General features: G+C 48.3%; 1 protein-coding gene and 2 non-coding genes across 3 annotated transcripts; all 3 read left to right on the top strand.

Annotated features, from left to right (window-relative positions):
* The first annotated feature begins 7,462 nt into the window (after positions 1–7,462).
* Positions 7,463–10,620, top strand: LOC133896180 (AUGMIN subunit 2-like). Its single transcript, XM_062336729.1, has 6 exons — positions 7,463–7,686; positions 8,326–8,436; positions 9,200–9,304; positions 9,492–9,560; positions 9,690–9,803; positions 10,062–10,620. Exons 1-6 carry the CDS (start codon positions 7,588–7,590, stop codon positions 10,362–10,364), a joined length of 801 nt encoding a protein of 266 aa, XP_062192713.1. The 5' UTR covers positions 7,463–7,587; the 3' UTR covers positions 10,365–10,620.
* A 466-nt stretch (positions 10,621–11,086) lies between these two features.
* Positions 11,087–11,204, top strand: LOC133896539 (U5 spliceosomal RNA). The gene has a single exon (XR_009905792.1). It is a non-coding gene; the product is annotated as a U5 spliceosomal RNA (small nuclear RNA).
* Positions 11,205–13,983: 2,779 nt separating this feature from the next.
* Positions 13,984–14,101, top strand: LOC133896540 (U5 spliceosomal RNA). Its single transcript, XR_009905793.1, has one exon. It is a non-coding gene; the product is annotated as a U5 spliceosomal RNA (small nuclear RNA).
* Positions 14,102–26,014: the final 11,913 nt, after the last annotated feature.

Genomic DNA, 26,014 nt, shown 5'->3' with positions numbered 1-26,014 from the left:
CCGAGTGTAACACTCGGCAAACAGCAGTCGGCGTACAACGTGCCGGCAAACAATTTTTTGCCGAGTGTTTTCTATCGCGCACTCGGCAAACTATTTTGCCGAGAGTGAAATCCGACACTCGGCAAAAAAAAGCGCCTAAACGGTAGCAGGGCCGTAACGGCCGGTTTGCCGAGTGTCGAGGGAATACACTCGGCAAAAAGTGGAGGGTTTACCGAGTGCCCTTAAAATACACTCGGCAAACCATTAAAAAAAAGAGGAAAAAAAAACCACCACAGGAGCAATCTTATCACTGCAATAGTACATTCAGCATTCGCTTCATCATCGCTGGAAGGGAAAAAGAACATAAGCAATGCGTGCTCTTGTTAGATCAAGATAGACGATAATTTGCTAGGACTGCAGTGCTGGACAGAATTTAATTGTACTCTGAACAAACTTAACACCAACGCAAATTAAAATCATATTTGAATCCATGGTGCAAAGTCACAATTTGTCACAGTACGGCTTTTCCACGAACTCTGAGACCTGGTAGTTACATCACCTAATGCAGAGCCGCTCTGCACCAACCCGTACAGCCTAAGATCTGAACTCTGATAGCTCAAAACTCATTAACATTCAGCAAAAGCGGCTATTGCAATTCATGGATGAACCGGTTTCATGAAAAGCACAACTACAAGTGAAGCTTGACTGGTCCACTACAGACACAGGTTTATTGAAAGAAATCTGAATAGGTTAACTAATAAAACATTAAATTTCAATGCTCTGTTCCTTTTAGCATAGCATGAAACTGGTCTAACAGCCTTCTAAAAGGACCAGAACTGAACATGTAAAAGGGACTATTCATGGTTCTCACACTCTAAATCTTATCAGGTGATCATTACTTGCGAATTGAAAATTAAGACAAATTTCGGATAAGCATATGAAAATCAACAGCACTAGCCTACATCAGATGGACAAAACCAAACTAGCAGAATACAGAAGGTCAAATAGAGACCAAATCATTCAGTTTTGCTCAACAGCAATATCCACATCAACATACCTAACATTCAAAAATGAACAATGACACCAGCAGAAACATGATTCAGTTAACGACAAGTCACAAGTAGTCAGGTGCGCAACAGTACACCACATTATTAACAAGCAGAATGTCATCAAATTTTACATATATCGCATTAAGTAGTTACTCATGAGACGCAGCTATCATGAGAAAAAGTATGCATGTTTCGTACTTTCATTTGCATTGACTGGAATTTTCTATCTAACAGTAATATTCAGAAGCGCGGCCATATCAAACCAGCCGGCAAAACTAACATATTCAGACAATTCTATTCACCAAACAATACATCTGAAAATGCCATACTATTTTCAAAACTAGTCTGCAGTTGTGCACGCATCTAGATCTTCTATATATCAACTGATCAAGCATATTGTAGACGCCATTTAACGCATATAACACAACAGATGTATTAATTAGGAATGCAACTCAAGCAGTATGATCGAACATAAGAGAAGAAAGCAGGAAGCCATAATTTTACCCGAAGATCCCAGTGGATGAGCTCACGTAAGGGATGAAATCCGCATAGTACTGAAGGCCGGAGAGGGGCCCGATGGTGCGAGTGGTGCGTCCTTCGAGGTCCATGGCGACGACGAGCTCGGCCATAGGATCCCACACCAGCACCTCAGCGGGGCCCTGCGAGCGTAGCAGAATCACCCCGTCGCGGTTCCTTAGACAGCCGCCTTCAAAATGGCCTGCCAGAGTAGTCCACGAGATCTCGCCGGCGCGGTGCTCCAAGTGAAGACGGATCACCACCACCTGGTTGACGAGCTCGTCCATGAACGTGACGCAGAGGAACCCCTCCATCTCGCCGAGCTCCCAGTACGGCCACTGCATCACCTCCTGGGGCGCGGGGACCAAATCCGCGGTGGCCGCCAGCGGATCGTAGCAGACGAAGTAGCCAAGGGTGGTGCGCCAGAAGGCGCGGCCGAGTGCGCCCACCCCGGAGGAGGACACCACCTGAGAGGTCTGCAGCTGGCGTGCTACTGCCTGCTGGTCGCCCGAGTGTCTTCCGCCGACGTGCTGGCCGAGGCGCCGAGCTGCTGGCGTGCTGAGAGGCTGCGGCTTGCCGATGGCTGGCGTCTTCCGCTGACGCGACCAGGCACAGCTCCGGCCCTCCGCTCGACCAAGCACGGCACGCGCCGCAGCCGTAGCCCGCACGGCCGCGCCCGCCGCTGCCCGCCCGAGCTTGGCACGTGAGGGGCGGCGGCCGACTGTGTAGGGGCCGTGAGCTCCAGTGGGCAAGAGCGACGGCGCCAGCGTCGAGGATGTGGTGCAGCCCAGCGGAGGTAGAAGGGTCCGGCGGTGGCGGAGGTGCAGAGGGGCGGCCTGCCGGCGGCGGCCAGTGCGGCTACAGCGGGCGGCAGGGACGGCGGAGCCGGGCGGCAGGCCTCGAGTGTGGGACGGGCCGGCGCCGTGGTGGAGCATGGTCGTGCGGAGGAGGAGACGCGACAGCGGCGGGCTCCGGATTGGCGGCAACGGGCTCCGGTTTGGCGGCGGGGGACTAGGGATTGGGGAGGGGCGGTCGGGCGCGGGATGCGTGGGGAATTTTGGAGTGGGGATGTGTTTTGCCTGTGCGAGGGAAAAGTTTAGCGCGAGAGTGTTTCACCGCGCGCGCCGCTGAAAACACCATGTTTGCCGAGTGTCAAATAGAGGACACTCGGCAAACAACTGATTTTTTTAAAATTAAAAACCCACCCAGATGTTTCAAATTTCTTTTCATTTCTTGGGTAAGACCTAAAAATAGACTCAACAACATGAATAAGATTTGTTTTACCCATTTTTTCCTATTATTTCATGCACTTGCAGTACAAATTTGACTTATATCCATTAAAAGCCTAGAAATGCACTTAATAAATTAAAAATAGCAAACGAACCTAGAAAAATGCCAAATTTTAACATCGAATATGCTATATTGTATGTTGAGTTTAAAAAAAGTTTCAAAGTCAAACGACGATTCAACCGTCACTTCGGCTTCAAACTTGATCCGTTCCCTCTCGAAATCACGATTTTTCCTCAGAGATGCTTCGGTTTCTAAGCATCATACGTGACAACTTTTGCGAAACCTTCTCAAATTTTTACCACAGCCTCTACGTATTATATCATGACACATGGCAAGTCTCATGTTTTTCAGACTTCGTTTGCTTTTTTTAGAATTAAAAAACCAATAAGCTACATGTTGGTGGTCGAGTGTTGCCACCCAGATATTTCAAATTTCTTTTCATTTCTTGGGTAAGGCCTAAAAATAGACTCAACAATATGAATATGATTTTTCTACCTATTGTTTTCCATTATTTCATGCACTTGCAGTACAAATTTGACTTATATCCATTAAAAGCCTAGAAATGCACTTAATGAATTAAAAATAGGAAACGGAACCAGAAAAATACCAAATTTTAACATGGAATATGCTATGTTGTATGATGAGTTTAGAAAAAGTTTTAAGGTCAAACGACGATTCAACCGTCACTTCGGCTTCAAACCTGATCCATTCCCTCTCGAAACCACGATCCTTCATCGGAGATGCTTCGGTTTCTAAGCATCGTACGTGACAACTTTTGCAAAACCTTCTCAAATTTTTACCATAGCCTCTACGTATCATATCATGACACCATGGTAAGTCTCATGTTTTTCAGACTTCGTTTGCTTTTTTTAGAATTAAAAAACCAATAAGCTACATGTTGGTGGTCAAGTGTTGCCACCCAGATGTTTCAAATTTCTTTTCATTTCTTGGGTAAGACCTAAAAATAGACTCAAAAACATGAATATGATTTTTCTACCCATTTTTTTTCCATTATTTCATGCACTTGCAGTACAAATTTGACTTATATCCATTAAAAGCCTAGAAATACACTTAATGAATTAAAAATAGCAAACGGACTCAGAAAAATACCAAATTTTAACATGGAAAGAGAGGGGGAAAGAAAAGAAAAGAGAACAAAAGAAAATAAAGAAAATAAAAGAGAAAAACAAATTAAAACATTTTCGTGTTCTAAAATAATGAAATAAGAAATTTTTGCCGAGTGTCCGTTAGACGACACTCGGTAAAGGAGGGACGCGCCGTCAGATTCCGTCCGAAGGGACATATGGCGCGGTGTTTGCCGAGTGCCCGACTTTGCCGAGTGTGTTTTCTCGAGTTTACCGAGTGTTTTTTTTTTGTCGAGTGCTTTTCACTGGGTTTGCCGAGTGTCTACTTGTTTGCCGAGTGTTTTCGTTCGGCACTCGGCGTATTGGATGGTTTGCCGAGTGCGCGAGAAAATGCACTCGGCAAATATACAAACACTCGGCAAACTAGCGGTTTCCGGTAGTGAACAGTAAAACTAAAAGCATGCAACATCCTAAATCATCTACTGCAACAAATTGAATCACCTAATGCAACATGTCACATTTTTTTCCTACAGAAAGCTTGCTTTTCTTCTCTCCTGATGCCCTCATCTTGTAACCATTGAGCTGCACAAATAGAGGTCACGTAGACTCATACTGGAGCTCGCCGGTGTGTGCCCAGGCCGAAGCTCACCGGAGCAAAGCACGAAGACACCCCGCGTGGTCGTCGTGTGCTCATCAGCCGGATCTGCTAGAGCAGCTCCCCATGAGAGAGAGAGAGAGAGAGAGAGAGAGAGAGAGAGAGAGAGAGAGAGAGAGAGAGAGAGAGAGAGGCCGGATCCGCTCATTGCGTGTGCCACTTGCAGCGAAGATGTCCCTCTTTGGTGGAGAAGGGGAGAGAGGCAGGAGGGAGGAAAGGAGGAGCCAGTTTGCTCGACGCCTCACCACCGTGAGCCCAGAACTGGCCGGGCAAGGGTCCCTAGGCGACCGCAGGACACCTCAATGCAGTCCCATGGCGATGGAGTTGGCTCCGGATACACCTCAATGCAGGGCAAGTGAAGCATCCGATGGGAACGCGTCCTCGGATGCCCGTCCGAGAGCATTTCCACAGAGGATAACAAGACAAGGAGAACAGTCTCACATAGCAAGTCTCACAAGGAGAACAGTCATCCATATGCGAGGCTGACTCTGGTCTCTGTGATCCATCGGACAAGGAAGAAGAAGGCCTCGTGCTACAGAGCAAAATCTATCTGACTCTGCATTTCCTGATCAATTTGCTTGTGGTTGCAGCTTTGCGCTGGCGTGCAGAGAGTTGAGCTGAAGGTGACGACTGCCAACTGCTGCGGCGGCTGCAGGAGGAAGGTGCTCAAAGCTCTCAACCGCAAATATTTGACACTGCCGATGAAACTAAAATTCTCGAAAAAGGCTACTTTTAATTGGATTCACCGAAAAATCCTTTTTATATTTTAAACTAAAATTTTAAAAAACTACTTTTATAAATTGTAACAATTGTTAGTGTCTCAAATAAATTGTTAAAAATCTAGAAAAATTCACTAATATTTTTATTATGTGATGGACTAATTTCTAAAATTATTCTCAACCCTAGGTTATATAATGAAAACATGAGTTCCTTTGTAATGCTCCATTTATATAACAAATGACAAAAATGCATATAAATAAAGTATTATAAAGGAACTCATTTTTTTTATCATATAACCTAGGGCTCGGAATAATTTTAAAAATTATTCCATCATATAAGAAGAATATTAATGAATTTTCCTAGATTTTTAGAATTTATTTGAGACACTAACAATTGTTACAAGTTATAAAATTAGCCTTTTTGAGAATTTTAGTTTAAAATATACAAAGTATTTTTCGGTGAATCCAATTAAAATGGGTTGCACATGGATTATGGAACACGTAAAAGAAGTTTTAAAATTTTTGGAGTAACAGAAGATCACCATTTTGAAGAAGAGGAAAAGCGAAATTCAAATGCGCTAAAGTTACTGTTCATGCGCGCTGTAGCCATTTTTGACACATTGTGTCGAATACGGTGCTACAGCGATATATTCGGTATACCGTGTGTCGAATATGATATTTTCAGAGTACGGTGTACCGAAAATTAATTTTCGGTAAATGAAGTGCCGAATACAAATGCTAAAATTGTAAATACGACGATATATCGTCTATTTCGGTAAATACGATCACGTATATTTCGGCAAATGCGCAGACTGAACATCATTATCTTGAACTGTATAAGATATCAAATCAAATGATAGAGCACCGTTATTTTTATGCTTACTTCAGAAGTATAACTTGGGATGTGAATATAGCAAATCCCGTAAACATTAAACAGTACAAACATCAACAGGCAAATAAAGCAGCAGAACAAGGAAAGTAGCAAAGTCTTACCCGCTAAAAGAAGCAGAAGCAGATCGGTACTCTTGGTTCATCCTAATGGACCATGCCAGAAGTGCCCTCATCAGGCATAGAGTCCTCTTCCTTCCTCAGCTTCCCACAGAGATTGCATTCAACACACATGGGAGATCTCACCATTTGGCGAGGGTGGCAATGGCGCGTCCATGTCTAGGTGCCCATCAGGAAGGGGCACTCCGGTGAGGTGCCATCATCGAGGAGGAGGGAGAGGGCGACGTGCGGTGGCGGGAGGAGGACACGCAGTTCCAGCTCCTGTCGCCACCACCTCCTGCCGCACACATGCCCCGCCCACGCACTCCCCGCCGCCCGTGTCGCAGCCGGAGTCGGAGAGGAAGCCGGCGTCGGAGTCCCGTGACGCCGTGCCCATGGGTGGCCAAGCGGCTTCCATGCGACATGGAGTCCAAAGCAGCAACAATGAGGTGTCCGCCGCGTGGGTCGCTGCTTCGAGAGTTGACGGCGGCAGCTGCAGAGCGCGCATAGGGCTGCTGGAGTCCGAGGATACAGCGGAGGTCAACGAAGCAGAGCTGCTAGCAGCGAAGAGTCTGCCGCGGTCGCGTTCCATGGAGGCCAAGGCCGAGACAGTAGGGCGCGGACGCCGTGCTTTACGCCTTCATCGCTGCGGTCTTGGCGGCCCTCCTCGCGGGCAACACCCCCATGGTCGTCGGTCGCTGGACCGGCAGCCCCGGCTGCACCGTGACAGCCATTGGCAGGGCCGTCTCTGTTGGGTCCGACTACTGGATCTTGTGTGCGATCACTCTGTATTTATGACAACACAAGCGACTAGATTTCTCGATCAAAGTATAGAAGCACGTCAACTCACGACCATTAGTATGGAAGAATCTAAATATCGGTTTACAATGTAAGTGCTTTTAGCGATTTATTAATAGGATAGTGACATACTTATAGATGTGTGAGTGTGGTGTTACCTGCACAGTGTAATTTAGAGTTTATTTATTTTAACTTACAGATTGTGGGTTATGATCATAATCTACTATCTGAAATAAACACGTAGATTGTGCAATTAACTTATAGATTATAGCAATCTAGTAATTTATCTTTTATCACTTTATACATAGAAAAGAAAAATTCAAAGAAAAAAATAGGAGGAAAAAAAAGGAATACATAGAGCAGCGCAGGTAGCTGCATTTGGAGGTTCAAAAATTGGAGAGCAAGACAACTCGACCGTCGAGGCGAAAGCGAGACTCGCCCCAACTCACCCTCCCCCTCCCACTCCCACCACTCCTCCCCATCCGTCCCCCTCGACCTCGGCGCCGGCCATGGCGGCGGCGCAGCAGAAGCCTGGCAAGCGGCTGGGCGGCATGGCGGAGGCGCTCGCCATCGCCGCTGACCTTGGCTTCCCCGCCCCTCCCCCGCAGGTCGGTCGGACCCCCTCACCGCGCCTCGTCGATCTGTTTCCCCGCCTGATCCTGCCGCCCACCCGGTTTCCTTCGTTCGCCCCGCGCTTCCACCAGATCCGATCTTCCTATCAAATCCCAGTTGATTGTAAAGTGTAAATTGTACGGTTTGGTTCGGCGGAAGCCGTGGCTCCCGGCTCGACGTAAGCGTGGCAGGATTGCGAAATTTAGGTTTGGAGCGTAGCTTTGGTGACGAAATTGAGGCCTGAACAGTGCGGTTCCCAGTGTTTGGGTGGGTTTAGCATATGGGTCAGCGAGTGCTTGGGTGATCTTCCGGGGAGCACTTGTGGGATATGCTCTACGATTTCGTTACCACAGGATTCTTGATCTTATGAAATCCTGCTCTCTCGAGGCTGGAACAAAATGCGAATACAATAGAAGATTGTGTGCTTAGATAGCTGTGCCGATGTCATGCTATATCAGTTTTGGTTGTCTTCGCTTAGTTCCATGAAATTTAGTGTTTTATGTGAATACTGTTCTAATTGCAACGGTGAGGTGGTGACCAAATGGCCTTTTGGGTTTTACTAGGTACTGTGTAATTTTTCAAAAGGTTTGTTTCGGAAGTCTTCAGTGTTCCTTGCCTTGGCTTTCTCATTGCAGGAGGATCAGAGTAGCACGGACAAGAGTGATGATTTGGTGAGGGTTTTGAGGGAGCTGACTGTCGTGCAGAGGAACATTGCCAACTTGCAAGTGGAGCTACAAGGCAGAAAGGTGATAGATTGATATCCAGTTATTGGGCTTTGTGTGATTACAGCAATTCCACACCATGCCAACACATTCATAAATTTTTCATTTACTGTTACAGCATGGTATTGATTTCACATTACATCATTTCTTCCTTCTTTCATCAGTCAGCTGTGACATACTGAACACCCTTTTAATTCTCTTGTGTCTGCCAGATTATGATTTTTTGTTTGTTTGTAAAGTTTTACTTTGCATTTGACTGCTCATGAAAGAATATTATAGACAGAGATGAGACTTTGCACTAAATTGGAGCAAGATACATTTATTCATACCATATATCTAAATTTTGACTATTAGGATGAGCATGTTTTTATGATCAAAGCATATAACACGTTCTAAATGAGTCCTTTTCACTTTTATGTGTCAAACTAATTTTATATCTCACAATAGATTTGGTAGGTATTCACACTTACTAGAACTAAGTCGTGATTATTGAAGAATGAGAAAAATGCCCACCTCCCCATAAGATCTTAAGACTTATGCTTTTGACTTTAACTGGATGATGTATGAAACTCAAGACTATCTTTGTGCCCTATTAATATGTGGATTCAGAACAAGAAAAGAAGTGATGGCGCACAATTTATGTTAAGACTCATAAAATTTGCTAGCTTGCTGTATGCCATTTCTTAGTACTGGCATATTCATAGCATATTCTCTTCTTTTTCTGAGCTTGTCCTTTGGATCTATGGTATCATCATTAACCATATTGATGGAGTTTCGATTTCCACAGGATGATAAAAACATTGCTCATTTGACTCATGTTAGTGAGATGGAAAAGAAGTGCGAATCTTTGGCCAGAATCACTACTATTTTGAAAGATGTTATTCAGAATAAGGTAATGGAAGTCAGAATTTGGCACTTTTTCTTGTTTTCTTCCTCTCAGGAGAGTTGAGATTACCAGTTTTTCAGATCAAATATGTGAATTACATTGCGTCTGCACTGCTATATCCTATATGTACATTAGCCAAATTGTACAAGATCTAAACAAGTAAACATCTGAAATACCAGCCCTTTTCTATCAGGATCGCATTATTGCTCGGCTGCAACAACCATACTCCCTTGATTGCATCCCTGTTGAAGCTGAGTACCAGGTAATTTTTTTAATGTTTTCAACTTGTGATTTTTATAGCAAACAAGCCATCCATGAGAATTTTGGCTTGCACCTTAAGAGATATCATTAATAAGATGTGGTTTTCTTGCTCACTGCTGTTTTCTCCCAGAAACAATTCTCTGAGCTACTTCTGAAAGCAGCAAGTGACTATGGGGCATTGACAGCATCAGTCGATGATTTCCAGTGGAGCCAAAACTTTAGAGAGTCACCTGCTGTCTGGGGGGTCAGTTGAAAAATATCTCTTCTAATCAATTAAGTTAGTTATAGCAAATTCATCCTTTGAAATACCTTCCACTTGGATAAAATATTCATGCTATCAGTCTCAGGTTTAGAGATGAAAAATGATCTATCATGCATTCATTTCAGGATAACACTGCACTTTGTTGTGCATTCCGAGATTAGCCTTATGATAACTCAAATTTCTTGTTGTGTTCTCTTTGTCGTTAGTGATCAGCTCAATATCTATTTTATTTCCATGAAGGAAATACTACGACCAATACCTGCTGCACTTGCTTCCTGCACCCGCTTCTTTGAGGCCATGTCTGCGATGAGGGAGTCCTTTTCAACTCTTCAGAAACTGCGTGTCGGCCATTCCTCTTTGTCAGTGACACCAGGCGGCTCCAGCGACAATTCGAAGTACTTGACGCCGCAGCCTCAGTGGAGAGACGGCTCGATGCTCGATACCTGGAAGCAGGTGGATGACAGCAACCCTGAGAGCGATGGAGTCGATGGCATCAACCAGAGGAGGTTGTCATGGCCGTCCTCCATCAAGAGGGACCCCTAGGTCACAGATCACCCTTCAAACTTGTGTTCCGGTGTTATATATATAGGATTCCATCTTGTCCAGTTGTCTTTGATTATTTGCGCTTTCGGTCTGATCACTTGAATCCATTTGGCATGTTCCACTTAAGCGAGAAATGATGTTAGAAATGATCTGTAAGTTCCTAACTAAAGTCGGTATTTTCCGGCAAAATTCCATGTTATTGTAATGATACACTCGCAGTCTCAAGGATCAGAAACAAGTAGTTTCACTTGCCATATCTGACAACTGAGTTCATCTCTGGAAGAATTGTCACAAAAAGAACCCATAATATGTACTATGCATAACAAAATTTCTGTAATTTATGTTATTTTCCGTCGGAGAGTCCCTAAGCATCAGTTTGTTGAAGTCGTTTGGTGCCAAACTGCATCAATTTTGAGGGCCGCTAGAATAAATTTGATATGGGCATCTTTAGGCAAAAGAAAAATTACTCTTTTTTCGTTTTCAAACAACACTGATGACCTGGTGCAGGTTTGATTATGGGCGAGAAAAGAACTCAGAGGGATACAGATGGCATGCATGTTTAGGCCCAATAACTCCTGGCGCGGCCTGATTTGGGTTGCACAGCAGCAGAGAGGGAGAATAGGCTTTTTAGCAGTGGTTAGTCCCGTACTGCTCCCTCTTTGCACACTGCATAGCGACTAAGAGCACTATAATGACGGACATGGTTCCTTGTTGGGGAGTGGAGCTGCGTGGTGAGCACAAAGCGAACTATTCTTTCGCCTTTTACTAAAGAATACCGTGTGCTCGCCACATCAAGCAGCATACTTATATTTTTGGAGGGGTCTTTTTTAATAGGAGGATCCCAACAATACATAATTCAAAGTCTTATGAGGATGATACTTTGTTAGTTTTGTGGAAAATAACCCACTAGGTGAAAAATAGGATTCTTGCAAAATCTAAGACATGTAATATAAATATTTTTTATGTCTCTTAAATTTTATATGCTTGAAATACGCGGCTATCGATGGGGGAATGGGGGCTTCTTTTGTTGCTAAGCTTAGAAGAGGTCGAGGGAGGAAGGGGTGAGGTGGCTAGCGGAGGATGGCTGGTGGGCCAATATCGGGTGAGGGAGGAAGGGGTGAGGCGGCTAGCGGAGGATGGCTGGTGGGCCAATATCGGGTGGCGGAGGATGTCCGGTAGGCTAATACCGGGGTGGGGAGGCAAGGACACCGGTGGGGGTGAGGCGTTGCTAGCGGCGAAAGATGGCCGGTGGGCCAATACCAGAGCGAGGAGGCAAGGATGCCAGGTTAGCGCAGTGGGCGGATTCGACAGCAAGAGCATTAGTGGAGACAGGTGGAGGAGGGTGGTAGACAGGGACGAGCACACGAGCTACGACGCGGGCGAGGCTGTGGGTGGAGGTAGAGGCGGGTGGGGTGGGGGAAGATATGACGAGGAAGAGAGAGAGGTAGAGTGATGGTTGGAGGAGGAAGAAATATAGCTAAGAAAGTCGTTTGATAAATACATGTTATTTTCATATGACTGAAGTATAGCATCACTCGTATTTCTGTGATTTATGTCATCTTTATGTTTAAGTTTTATCTTCCAAAATTGCATCAATTACTGATGGGTGACGAGTAAATTTGATTTGGACATCTTTGAGGGGAAAAAGGTAGAATTCTTAAATCCGGCCCGGCCCATAAAATACAGATTGGGCCGCCTCCTTCATTTTGCACCCTCCCCTGCCGCAAAACCCCATTTCCCTCCCAGTCTCCGCCGCATTTTCGCTGCCGGCCATCCTGAGCCCCTCCAACGCCGTCCGCTGATGGTGACTCTGCTGCATTCTTGACGTCATTTGCAGCTTGACCTGGCAGTGGGGGATACCAGGAATCTTGTGGTGAGACGTCAGAAATGGATGCGGTGGGGGAGGCGGAATGTGCCCTGGCCCTCCCGGAGGACGTCGTTGCTGGGATCCTCGCGCGGGTGCCGGACATGCAGGGGCGGATCCAGGGCCCGTGCTGAGGGGCTGCAGCACGGGCCCAGCCCAGGAAGCTCAGAGGAAGTAGAGGAAAATTCAGAAAAAAAAAATACATCATTTTAGCTCACAAGCCCAGAAAGCACAGAGAAAAAAAAAATAAAAAATCCAGAAAAAAATACATCATTTTAGCCCATAAACTATGAATTTGGTCCAATAGCAAGAGGCCGAACACCCCCTTGGTATTGGGCTAGATCCACCCCTGCGGACATGGTGTCGCTCTTCCGCTGCGTCATCGCGTGCAAGCGGTGGCGTTGCCTCGTGGCCGATCCCGCTTTCCTCCGCCGCTTCCTCTGACCGGCGGGCGGCCGGTCCTCCCTCCACGGGTTTTTCGTCCAGCGCCACCTCGGGATCTTCCTCTGACAAGTTACAAGTGATTCTAAAGGAAAAATCAGCACAAACTATAAGGGATAGTCAATGTATTGAAGCTGAAATTATTTACTAGTAACTCTATTAATTCGACGTAATTGATGGAGGCAGCTCAGTAAGACTGTAATATCCAGGAAAGGAATTCCGTGGTACAAGCGCAAAGATATCCTAAGTGGTATGTTTTGGTCGGATACGCAGTACCAGTACAGTACAAACACTACTCCCTACAGTCATTTATTTAAAGGAAACCGGCAGGAGAACTGCCCGGCGCCTATTGTATTAAATAGAAGAATAAGCCCGACGGGCTACGTACAAAACTACTCCCTACTGTCCTGTGTGTGCTTTCCATATATGAATCAGTATCTGTACGTGTAGCTCTGCTCAAGTTTGGACAAGCTATACTGTACTCTACTCTACTTAGCAAATAGCAATGGCTTTTAGAGGAGGGTTTGGCCTTTCACGTCTTTTTGGTAAGACTTGCCATACATGCATGGACCACCGAGTGGACTTGCCATACATACATGTATGATATGATGCATCTTCAGCATAGAGCATCCACACAAGTGATTCCTATGCCGGCTCTCTTCTCTGTTTGGCAATCCAACCAAAATAGTCAGGAGCACCATCTTCTCGCTCACAGTTAACTGCGTGCACTGAGCAAGTTATTAGCCAATCAAGTAGTCTTAGCTGTTGTGTAATCAGCTACTGTGTCGTAGGTTTAGTCGTTTACTTAGTCGAGTCAGTTAGCGAGTTGGTCAGGTTTGCAGTTAGTTTTTTAGTCAGGTCGGTCAATTCTGTTTTCAGTTACCGCGTTTGAGCTCTGGTCACGAATTGCGCGAGCCACTGCATGTCCGCTACGAAACGATCGGACCTCGTGGGACGCCACGAGAATCGTTCCGACGTGGTCAAGCACGATCTATGTTTTGGTGAATAAAAGGAGAAGACAAGCACACGAAAAGCTGCATCAATTCCACAGCGCAAAATCCAATCTGAAACTGAGTCTGAACTGCCTCCGTCAGTTACTGTTGAGCGTCCGAAAATTCTCTGATCTCCGTTAGAGAAGAACGAGCTCTCGCGATTGTGCGATTACTCCTGGCGCGGCCTGATTTGGTTTGCACAGCAGCAGAGAGGGAGAATAGGCTTTTTAGCAGTGGTTAGTCCCGTACTGCTCCCTCTTTGCACACTGCATAGCGACTAAGAGCACTATAATGACGGACATGGTTCCTTGTTGGAGCGTGGAGCTGCGTGGTGAGCACAAAGCGAACTATTCTTTCGCCTTTTACTAAAGAATACCGTGTGCTCGCCACATCAAGCAGCATACCTATATTTTTGGAGGGGTCTCTTTTAATAGGAGGATCCCAACAATACATAATTCAAAGTCTTACGAGGAGGGTAATTTATCAGTTTTGTGAAAATATAACCTACTAGGTGAAAAATAAATAGGTTTCTTGCCTCTCGTTTCGGTGTGTACGTTGATGTCCTATCACTTACAAAATCTCCAGTTGGCTTGTTAGGCTGAAACGAGAAATCATCACCTATGACCTTTGATGGCGTTGGAAATTATCTATAAGTGTTCTTACTACGGTGGATAGTTTCTGGCAAAACTCAACTTTTGTGTGCTGACACATATCACAGTAATCAAGGATCAGAAATAAGGAATCATTAAACCTGACGTATTTCACAACTGAACTCATCAAAAGGAAATGTCAAAAAAAAAAATCTCAAGATATGTACTATGCATATAAAATTTTTGCGATTTATGCCATCTTTATGTTTAAGTTTTATTTTCCCAAATTGCATCAATTATTGATGGGTGACGAGTAACTTTGATTTGGACATCTTTGAGGGGAAAACAAGGTAGAATTCTAAAAGGGAAAAGTCCATATTGCCTCTCTCAACTATTGCTCGAGTCTATTTGTCCATCCGAACTGCAAAACCAAATATTCCACCTCCTCCAAATATTCAAACCAGTTTAATTTACCTCCTTAACTAATTTTGATGGTGGTTTCGTCTTACGTAGTGACAACTCAACTTGCTAACTAAGCCAAAGAGTTAAATGATTTTGATGACGTCGAAGGCCACTGCAGCATCAAGAACACCCTCCATGCGAGGCACGAGCTTGAAGCTCGTCGCAATAGTTGAGGGAGGCAATCTGGGAGCTCGCCGGTAGGCGGCGCCTAGATCAAGCAATAGCAAGGGGCTCATGAAGACAACTCGCTCGGGACTAGCGCAGATGAAGGGGCTGATGACTACGCCATCAGTGGATGATGTCGGAGCTCGTGGAGCTAACGAATCGAATGTAGCGGTGTCGAGACGGTAGGGTGACGGTGGCCTGAACAACCGAAGCAGTGGAGGTCGCCGTGGGCAGGCTTCCATGGTGCGTCGCGACAGCAAAAAGTTGCATGGCCGGCTTCGTGGCCTCATGAGGACGATGTTAGAGCGAGGAATCAGGTAGTGATAGCTCTTATCGGTGGCACGACGATGAGCAGCGACAATCGGAGCAGGGCCACGATGATAGCTTTGCACAATAGTTTGCCGCCATGGACCTCCGAAGGCTTAGGGATGGACGAGGGCCCCCAATAAGACCATCAGGGCCAGGCCCACCGACCACGTGGTATCTGCTACGATGTGATTAGCATTTAATGCCAGTTAAGTGGCAACCGCCCTGACATGTCGGACAAGACTGGCATTGTATTTGGCGGCCGACCAAGCACAGTGGCCCCTCATCGCCACACTGACTACCACGGTTGGGTGATGTCATCATGTCGATATTTTGGCCTCTGGCCTGGGCGATGTATTATTGAACTGGTCCTGTAACCCGGTTGTACAAGTAGTAGCTCGTATCTCTACCGCTGGTAGGGGCAGGTCTGTAACCATAAGTATAGGAAGGCAATATAAATACTGACCATGGGCACACGATACCATGGACGAAAATTTCTGAGAACTATCGTAGGCATCCTTTTCCTCTCAACTACTTCTCCAAGCTTGAGTCGCTCTAGTGAGATTGATTCACACCACACCTTGTTCATGGAAGACAAGTTTCTTTCACCAACCGTTAGCGTTGTCTGTGGGGAACGTAGAAGCACTAGGAGAGGTTGGATGGCACAGAAGAAAAAGACCACCTAGGCGGCGGCTCGAGTGGCTGGCTCCATGGCCACACCTGTGCAAAAGTCCACACGGTAGCTACAGCCAAACGCGCACTACGCCGATGCTGACACCCCAACCGGGGGCGACGATGAGTCCATGCTCGGGCGGAATGAGGGCGCCTCAGCCATCGCTTTGTGGCCACAGTCCCTACTGTGGTTAACACTACGGACCCTACCGTCTCAGAGGTCCTGCAACAACAGCATGGAGATAATATCACGGCACCTCAAGGGGCTACGGCTGAGGCCGCAGCTGTACAAGCTGCCACCACTTACCAGCAGGCACATGTGGTGGCCCTTTAGGCCCAACTGGAAGAGCTGCAGGTCGCCCTTTAGGCTGCGCATCAGACCGCAGTCGTAGCTGAGGTCACCACCATGATGGCCAACACCGTAGAGCTCCGGGCTCCGAGGGCCTACGAGGGCATCGCCTGTGCCCCTTATCGCTCCCGAGCGCCACCCCCAGACACTCCACACGTGACTGAGCCCTGGGTCCGTCAGCGCGAAGCTCTGCTCCTGGACTTTGATTCACCCCTATAGGAGGGCCTGCAGGTCGTGCCCTTCCCAGATGGGTTTCGGACCCCCAAACTTCCTAAGTCTAGGGGTGATTTGGACACATAAGAGTTTGTTCGGTCGTATGCTCTCGCTATTGAGGCCAACGGAGGTGGGCAGACCACCATAGCCAAGTGCTTCCCCCTCGCCTTAGAGGGAGTAGCCCTCCGGTGGTTTTGGGCATTGGAGTCATGTCCATTTACGCCTGGTCCTAGGTCCAGGACGCCTTCTGCAACAATTTTCAAGGGACCTTTGTCGAGCCGGTGACCTCAGGCAGCCTACTCGTTATCATGCAGCAACTGGACGAAACCCTCTAGGATTACTTCCAGAGGTTCGCCCAGACTAAGGCCCAGATGAAGGTCACATTGGAGTCGTCGGTCATAGATGTGGTGACCCAGGACCTGGCCTCCATAACACTCTTCGATCAGTTGCACCGGCGCCCGATGCGCACAGTGAATGCCCTCATGTGCAAGTTCAAGGAATGTGCTCGAGTCGAGGAGGAACGACTCCACCACGATACCATGGAGGCTATCTCGGACCCCTCAGTGCGATGTCAACTTCGCAAGTAGTGTCCTCCCAGGATCCTCCATTTACCCCAACGAAAAAGGGCTCCAAGGAGGTTGAGGGCTTCGAAGGGTGCATGCCCCGACAGTGCCCATGATATGGCATCCACAATATTGACCGCATGCGAGGGGCTTCGCACCCGCCCCGGGCTAGGGGATGTAGTCGTGGGAGCCTCGGTGATCCCACAACATGGAGGACTGCCGAACCCTCGTAACATTCCAAGGGGAATACCTCGAGCGGCAGGCAGTGCGCGCGGCAGGAGATAGGCCCGGAGACGAGTGGGTTGGAGGTTGTAGGCCTGCAATGAGCCGCCAGGTGGGTCACCAGCCTTGCCAAACCCTCCTCAGCTGGCCTTGCCCCCTTCGCCTCTGCCACTCATGGTGTAGCACGTCGAAGGAGGGGACCGAATTAGAAACGCAGTCTTGCCCATAACGGGAGGGGGAGCCTTTGGGGGCTCCTCGAAGCAGCAAAGGAGGGACTACATGCGTGATGTCAACCATGTCGGGGCAACCCGTGTTCATTATCAAGACCACGAATGGGCCGAAGCTCCCATGACTAGCTTTCACCCTCGACAACGTTGATGGGATAAAATTCCCCCACACCGATGCCCTTGTCGTCACAGTCAACATTACCGACGTCGAAGTCTGGAGGGCACTGGTTGATGGAGGAAGCTCCACCGATCTTCTCTTTGTGCATGCCTTAGACCAGCTCCACATCCCGTGAGACTGGCTCACTCCGGCCCGGAGGCCCCTTCAAGGGTTTAACGGGCCCCCTGGATGCCATGGGCTAGATAGAACTTCAAATCACCTTCGGTGGAGAACTTCGAATCACATTTGACGATGTGAATGTGCCCTATGCGTACTATGTCATCCTAGGCCGGGGGACTCTAAAAAAGTTCGGTGCAATTTCCCATTACAACTACCTCTGCATGAAGATACTTGGTCCTCAGGGACTGATCTCGGTCCATGGTGATCAAGACCTAGCTAGGCACATCGAGTACGGGCACCCTACCCCGCTCAGCAGCCGCCATGTTCATAATATAGCCAAGGATCCCCTTGATTGTGGAAACAAAAAAAGTATATAGACAAGGAACACACATATGTGCGGAACATGTATTTCATTAATTCTTTTTGAATATACAAAGTACATGAGTCCACAACAGTTTGCCTATCTTGTCTTTTGTGTCGATGCTTATGGAGATTATCTGACTGGAGAAATTGCGTAGTTCGCTGATTCCTAGAGCCTAGTTAGGCGCGTCCGGTTAATTACATTTGTAGAGCAAGCCTGCAGAAAACCTCCAATTAAGCTGCGCTAGGGTCGTCGTCTTTGAATTCGTATCTCTCGCCATAGGCATAGTGGTTGGTGCAGATTCAATAATCAGTGTTTGCAAATGTGGTACGAGTGTCTTTTGTTTCGCCGAAAACCCGGTCACCGTATACTATCATCATGTTGGTATATGGAGCGGGTGTCGTGATGAAGGGTATGATTTTTAATGTATGCCTCCATCATCGGACATGGATGTATGGTTGCTTTTGCCTCGTTGGTGCCCAGCAATGGTGTATCCGTTCCTGTCTATTTTGAACGTGTTGGTATAGTGACCTTGCCTCATCGGCACTTGGCCATAATTTCGTCTAGTCGGTCATAAACGTGTGAAACAATGAGGGTGGCTGCAGCCTTATCGGCATTTAGCCATAGTGTTGTCTGGCCTCTTGGTCACGGACGCTTGTATAGATGATGGTGTTTTAGGACTACTTGATCGCCTTGACACCCGGCCATGATGTTGATGTATATATTTTGAATCTGCATGCCTTAGCCTTGCGGCTAGCACTCTCACATAGATGATGCTTGCTTTGTAGGAAATATCGCTCCAGCGCGTATGGACGAGACCAAACTGTATCTTTACATCGGCAAAAATACCAGATTGTATGACATGGATGGCAGTGGGATCTCATACTCTCACATAGATAATGCTTGCTTTATAGGAAATATCGCTCCCACGCATATGCATGAGGCCAAATTGTATCTTTACACCGGCAAAAATACCGAATTGTATGACATGGATGGCAGTGGGATCTCATCCTTTTAATAATTACATGACTCTGGTGATTTGTAGATCCCATCACCGCGCATGCATGTATTGTTGTTTTTATCTCAATGACCCCTCCTCACCATAAATCATGGTTTTCATGTACGACATCATCGTTGGCGATGGTGGCTTGACGAAGATGGCGTTGGTTGGGGGCTGCGTTTGCATGTTTAAACCGATCTGGGCTCTATCTCCAGCAACGTGCATGGCTTTATCTGTAGTAACCAGACTGTAAAACAATCCAGCCAAGAGGCATACGACTGCCTGATATATACCTACAGATTTGAGCAAGGACAATGCCATGTGGGCCAGCAGTTACAGCAACCAGGCTTTATATCAGTCTCGTGGTGTACGTATTCAATTCAGAGTGCACCATGGATTAGCCTGAGTATCGCATAATCACGTATTGCTTGTCGACGTTACGATGTGAGCTTGAGTGACTTGTTTTTTCCGTTTCTTTTTTATTTACCCTTCTAGAAGCCATATCTTCAACTGCGAGTTCGACTTAAGACACCATTGAATATTAGTGATCTCTTCAGGGAATCGTATCCAATTTATTCAGGACGTTCTAGAAACATTTGAGGATGTGGGGTTCGTACGCCATGGGATCGATCTGCCACAGTGAATTATGTCAGCGGATTTGAATTAACATGCGTCGACTAAATATTGTCCTGCACGTTATTCCAATCTCGTTTTTTATAAAAAAAATATTCATCAAACACCCCTCAAAGACCCCGCCGTCCGAACATACCTCGGGCACCAAGGTGCCCTGAAGCCGTGGCTAGAGGGGGACGTCAGGCAAGTTCTATAGGGTTCGGGCTATCCCAACCGAACTTTTCAGATCGGGGCGGACCTCGCTTCGGAGCAGGAAGCTTGGCTTCTAACCATCTTACTGGACAACATCGATGTCTTCGTATGGTCTCCGCAGGACCTTCCTGATGTCGACCGCTGCATTATCGAGCACGCCCTCTGGGTCGACCCGCATGCCAAGCCTATGCTCCAGGGGCTCCGTAAGCTATCCTCTAAATGGGCGGAGGCCGCTAAGGAGGTAGTTCGAAAACTGCTAAAAGCCGACGTCATCCGCGAGGTCATCCACTCCAAGTGTTGTCAAACCCCGTCCTAGTCAAGAAGCCCAATAGGAAGTAGCGCATGTGCATCGACTTCACAACACTCAACAAAGCCTGCCCACGAGTATCCACTCCCTCGCATCAACCAGCTTGTGGACTCCATTGCTGGCTACGAGTTGCTGAGCTTTCTAGATGCATACTCCGGATACCACTAGGTGTGGATGACTGCAGAGTACGAGGGCAAGACTAGCTTCGTTACCCCTTACGAGGTGTATTGCTACGTTCAGATGCCTTTTTGGTCTCTGAAATGCCGGAGCCACCTTCTCTCGCCTGGTGCACAAAATCCCGGAGCAACAATTAGTCCGCAACATGGAGGCCTACATGGGCGACATCGTCATGAAAAGAAAGCTCGAGGCTGACCACATTGCTGACCTTCAAGAAACATTTGACATCCACTGGGCTGCAGTCATGTGACTCAACCCAGAGAAGTGTGTATTTGGCGCCAAAGCTAGCAGACTGCTAGGGTACCTAGTCTACAGGAGAGGCATCAAGGCAAACCCTAGTAAAATCCATGCCATCACGGAAATGTCACCCCTCACTGATGCGAAGGGGGTCTAGTGCCTGGCCGGCTGCCTCGCAGCCCTCAGCTGTTTTCTCGCCATGTCCGCCGAGCACAACCTTCCAATCTTCAAAACATTGTGAGGCTTCGAACCTTTCAGATGGATGGTGGAGTGCCAGGCCGCCTTCGAGGCCCTCAAGGCTCACCTCTCCGACCTCAAGACACTGGTTATACCCCTTCCTGATGAATGGCCCCTCTTATACTTATCCGCCTCTGCCTCCGCTGTAAGTACGGAAGGAGGAGAGTGAGGGCCGCTTGGGGCAAAGGGCAGTCTACTATATTTCAGAGGCCCTAGCTGGGGCCAAAATACGCGACATCGAGCTCAAGAAGATGGCGTATGCACTCCTGATGCCTCATGCAAGCTCTTACATTACTTCCTCGCCCATGACATCACAATACCAACCTCGTACTTGTTTTACAAGGGGAGGGGGAAACCATCTCCCCTGTTCGGTGACATGTTCCATAATTGCGAGGTTACGAGACGTACATGTAAGTGGGCTGTAGAATTAGTACCCTTCACGTTGAAGTTTATGGCTCGGACGGCCATCAAGTCACATATCCTGGCTGACTTCTTCGCCGAATAGACTCCCCCTAACGCAGGGCCTCTAGCAACCCCTCCCCAAGATATATGGACGATATACACCAACGAGGCGTATGGGTCGACCGGCACGGGGGTCGGAGCAGTCCTCATCTCCCCGACCCACCAGCGGGCTACGTTTGCTGTTCGCTTGGAATTCAAGACAACTAACAATATTGCCGAATACGAAGCCGTCCTCTTGGGCCTCTGGAAGACATGGGCCTTAGGAGCCGCCATGCTCTCCATCAAGATAGACTCTTAGATTGTCGTCGTGCATGTTGACAAGAGCTTCTAGGATCGGCATCCGGACATGGTGATGTACCTCGAAGCCATACGCAAAGCCGATGTATCCTTCCGTGACATCTCAATGCGAAGCATACTACGCACGGATAACCAAGAGGCTAATTCCCTAGCAAAAACTGCTGCTGGGAGCAGAGCCCTTCCAGAGGGGGCCTTCTTCAATGTCCTCCATAACTCAGCGGTGGGTACCCCCGACGAGGCTACTGCCACCGTCCTCCTCATTACACCCCCAGACTAGAGGGTCACACTCCTCTCTTTCCTAAATGAAATAGAGGAGCCCAACGACCCCGTCGAGCTTCGCCGCACTAGGCAACGTGCTAGGGGATATCTCTTGATCGATGGAGCCCTCTACAAGGCTGGAGTCTACACCCTCTCCTCCTCTGTGTTGCCAGGTAGCAGGGGGCCGACCTCCTTCGTCAAATCCACGAAGGCCTCTGCGGCAGCCACCTCGCACCTCAAGCTATCGCCGGTAAGGCACTCTGCCAGGGGCTATACTGGCCTACTATCATGACAGATGCAGAGGAACTCCTTTGTAGCTAATCGCTCCCGTCTAGCCCCTAGCATGTTGGGGAATGGACTTGATCGACCCATTCCCCAGTGCCATGGGAAACCTGCGATATGTCGTGGTAGCCCTGGAATACTTCTCGAAATCGACCAAGGCTGAACCCTTCACGACAATCACATCAAAAAAAGTCCAAAAAATTCTTATGAAAAAACATCATACGCCACTTCAGCGTTCCGCGTCAACTCGCTATCGACAACGGGACACAATTTGACTCCGGCCCGTTCTAGGAGTTATGTACGGAACTCGATATCAAACTATGCTTCGCATCGGTTCGCCACCTGCAGTCCAATAGGGTCGTTAAGCGTACAAACGATAACATCCTCTTGGGCCTTAACTGATGCCTCGTTGGCCTCGCTAAAGGCCTATGGGTTGAGGAGCTACCAAAGTTCCTATGGTCCCTCCACACCACAGTCACGCGTCCCACGAGCTTCACCCCCTTTCGCCTCTTGTTTGGTGACGAGGCCATGACTCCAACAGAAATCAATGGACGCTCCCTCCTGGTACAACTCTTGGGGACCAATGGAGAAAAGGAACTCTCCCTCGATGTCGTCGAGGGAACAAGGCTCCTGCTATCCAGAACCTCGACTGCTACATCGTTGAGACCAAGGCATGGTATAATCCCAAGGTCGCACCTCGAACCTTCACACCGGAGACTTGGTCCTCTAGCACACGCTGGCTCTGGGCAAACTGTGGAACTAATGGGAAGGCACCTACCTCATCCTTGAATCCAACAGACCTGGTTCATATTGCTTGGCTAAAATAGAAGCCCCCCCCCCTCGAGCACACTTGGAATGCAGAGGCACTCTGCAAATACTGTGTGTAGAAAACCTCCCCTGATATATGTAAGAAGGAAGCTGATATGTGGAAGTAGCAATGTATCCGGGCTAAACCCTTGGCCGCATTATTACCCAAGTCTTTCCTAGCTACCTTGACCTTGAAGGCCTCAGGCCTCGGTCGCGTTCAAGCTCGAACCCCCCACCACCCAAAAAACCAGGACATGCAATGTGCGTGGCATGACTCAAAGTACGCCCCATCGCTGCCCTCTCCAATTCAACATCGCTATTTAATTTTGACCTTTTCTTGGCATACTAAAAGCCTAGGTTGGCGTGCTAAGATTAGCGATCAAGGTATGTCACTAAGGAACTGATATATGTACGTCACACGATAGAAAACAAGTGTTCCATAGAGAAATGATCAAAAGGAGATGGTCACAATATTCATAGAAATCACCACAATGGTGGTTTGTGCATCTAGAGGATGCTTACATAAGCAGGTCAACCCTCTGAGTTCCTGGCTTTCAAAAAAAAAAACTATGAGGCCCTAAGGGTGACCTAGCTGCTTCTGACGTGTCTCGCCTTAGAGGCTGATGTAGTAGCCGGTCCCTGAGCCACCGTTGCCATCAGAAGATGAAGGCAAACTGGGGGACTCTTCCTTGGCCCCCTCCTCCCCCTTCTCCTCCTAGTCGGCTTCCTTCTCCAGGAGATCCCAATCAACCTCCTCTTCATTGTCAGAGATGTCGATTATTTCGACTGGAGAGACCGCTCGGGTTGGAGGGGTGGAATGGTGGGAGGCACTCCCCTCTGCAAGGACGGAAGCACCAAGAGGCGAGCAAGATTACATCCTGGCCACGGGCCCTTGGGAGCGCCCTCCCGCGGTGGCGCTACTGCTGACAGAGTCTGCACCGATGCCAAGGGTGACCCAGCCCCGATCGGATCACCGCTCGTGGAGTGGAAGGAGACGCCATGATCAAATGAAGGAGGATCACTCTCTTACTCAAACTAGATGGCTACCAAGGTAAACCTCTGGTTATAAAGCCCACCGGCTCGGCTAGACATTGGGAGAGTTCCGTGGCTTTTTCATTTACTACTCTGGGGCGTGTGGCAATACCTCAGTCAACCCCGCATACACGTGCCTGCATCCTACGACCATGACCTAGTTTATTGCACACATGTCCCGTCACAGTTATTGTTCAAATTGCTTTTGACGCGTGCAAGCACAAGGCCCTAGGAGTCAGGCGGAAGCGATTCCTCTAACATAGCCTCACCCCGTGATGCGGTCCCTGACATGCGGGGCTCATGATAAGCCAGCCCACATAACAGCGACCACATCGTGAGGCAAGTACGATGGGCAAATCTCACTGGTGTCAGTCGTGCTGCAATTATTTTGCGTCATCATATCCTTATGCCAGGAAAAATAGCAGAATATCTCACTACTACACAGGATCTCTACTGTCATGGTTCAAGGCGCACAAGCCGTAAGCCTCGGTTGCGTCGAGCTACAAACCCTCTGCCACTGAAAAGGCCACATGCCCTAATCATGTCGAGGTACAAACCCTCCGCCACATGCGACAAGGTCCAAAACCCTCCGCACCTCGAAGGCATCAGCCTCGATCGCGTCGAGGTCCAAACCCTCTGCCATATGCGTCGAGGTCCAAACACTCTGCCAAAGGCATCGAGGTCCAAAACCTTTCGCATCTCGAAGGCATCAGCCTCAGTCATGTTGAGGTCAAACCCTCCACCATAGGTGTCGAGGTCCAAAACCTCCGCACCTCGAAGGCATCGGCCTTGGTCGCGTCGAGGTCCAAACCCTTCGTCATATGTGTCGAGGTCCAAACCCTCCACCATAGGCGTCGAGGTCCAAAACCCACCGCACATCAAAGGCATAAGCCTCGGTCGCATCGAGGTCAAACCCTCCGCCATATGCGTCAAGGTCCAAACCCTCCATCACAGGTGTCAAGGGGCAAAACCCTCTGCACCTCAAAGGCATCAGCCTCAACCACGTCGAGGTCAAACCGTCCGCCATATGCATCGAGGTCCAAACCCTCTACCATATGCGTTAAGGTCCAAGCACTCCGCCACAGGCATCGAGGTCCAAAACCTCCGCACCTTGAAGGTGTCGGCCTCGGTTGTGTTGAGGTCAAACCCTCCTCCATATGCATCGAGGTCCAAACCCTCCACCACACGTGTCGAGGTAAAAACCTCCACACCTCGAAGGCATCAGCCTTAGTCGTGTCAAGGTCAAACTCTCTGCCATATGCGTCGAGGTCAAAACCCTCCACCATAGGCGTCGAGGTCAAAACCCTCCACCATAGGCGTCGAGGTACAAAACCCTTCGCACCTCGAAGGCATCGACCTCGGTCACATCAAGGTCAAACCCTCTACCATATGCGTCAAGGTCTAAACCCTCCACCATAGGCGTCGAGGTCCAAGACCCTCCACGCCTCGAAGGCATTAGCCTCAGTCGCGTTGAGGTCAAACCCTCCACCATATGCATCGAGGTCTAAACCCTCCACCACAAGCGTCGAGGTCCAAACCCTTCGCCACATGCGTTGAGGTCCCAAACTCTCGAAGGCATCCGCCTCGGTCGCGTCAAGGCTCATCGAGGTATAAACATATTCAATCATTCATGTGAGGCCTACTGCCCTGGTCACACCTAAGACACCTAAGCATACCTCTAGTTGCACCCTCTGGCAGCTAACGACCACAACATGCGAGGGGGGGCCGGGAAATGGGAGGCAACCAGAGCGTTGATGCGAGCAAGGTTAAAGGGAGGAATGGGCAGCAGAGCTAAAGTATAAATAATCTTATTATTATACGATGGGTACATACATTGTACTTGGCAATATGCCTTACAATCAATCTAGGCCTAACAAGCGCGCTAAGCCACCACACCTCCCTGAAGCGCGACGGGATGCTGAGGTACGGCTCTGCTCACCGAAGCCTCCCGTCGTACGCCTATAGCGGTGCACGGAGTGATGGCGCATGGAGTGCGGAGACTGACAACGAAGGAGTCGAAGGCCA

The sequence above is a fragment of the Phragmites australis genome, chromosome 16 (assembly GCF_958298935.1).
Source record: "Phragmites australis chromosome 16, lpPhrAust1.1, whole genome shotgun sequence".
Classification (NCBI taxonomy): Eukaryota; Viridiplantae; Streptophyta; class Magnoliopsida; order Poales; family Poaceae; genus Phragmites; species Phragmites australis.
The sequence above is the reverse complement of the archived record's forward strand: the minus strand, read 5'-3'. Positions and strand labels throughout refer to the sequence as shown.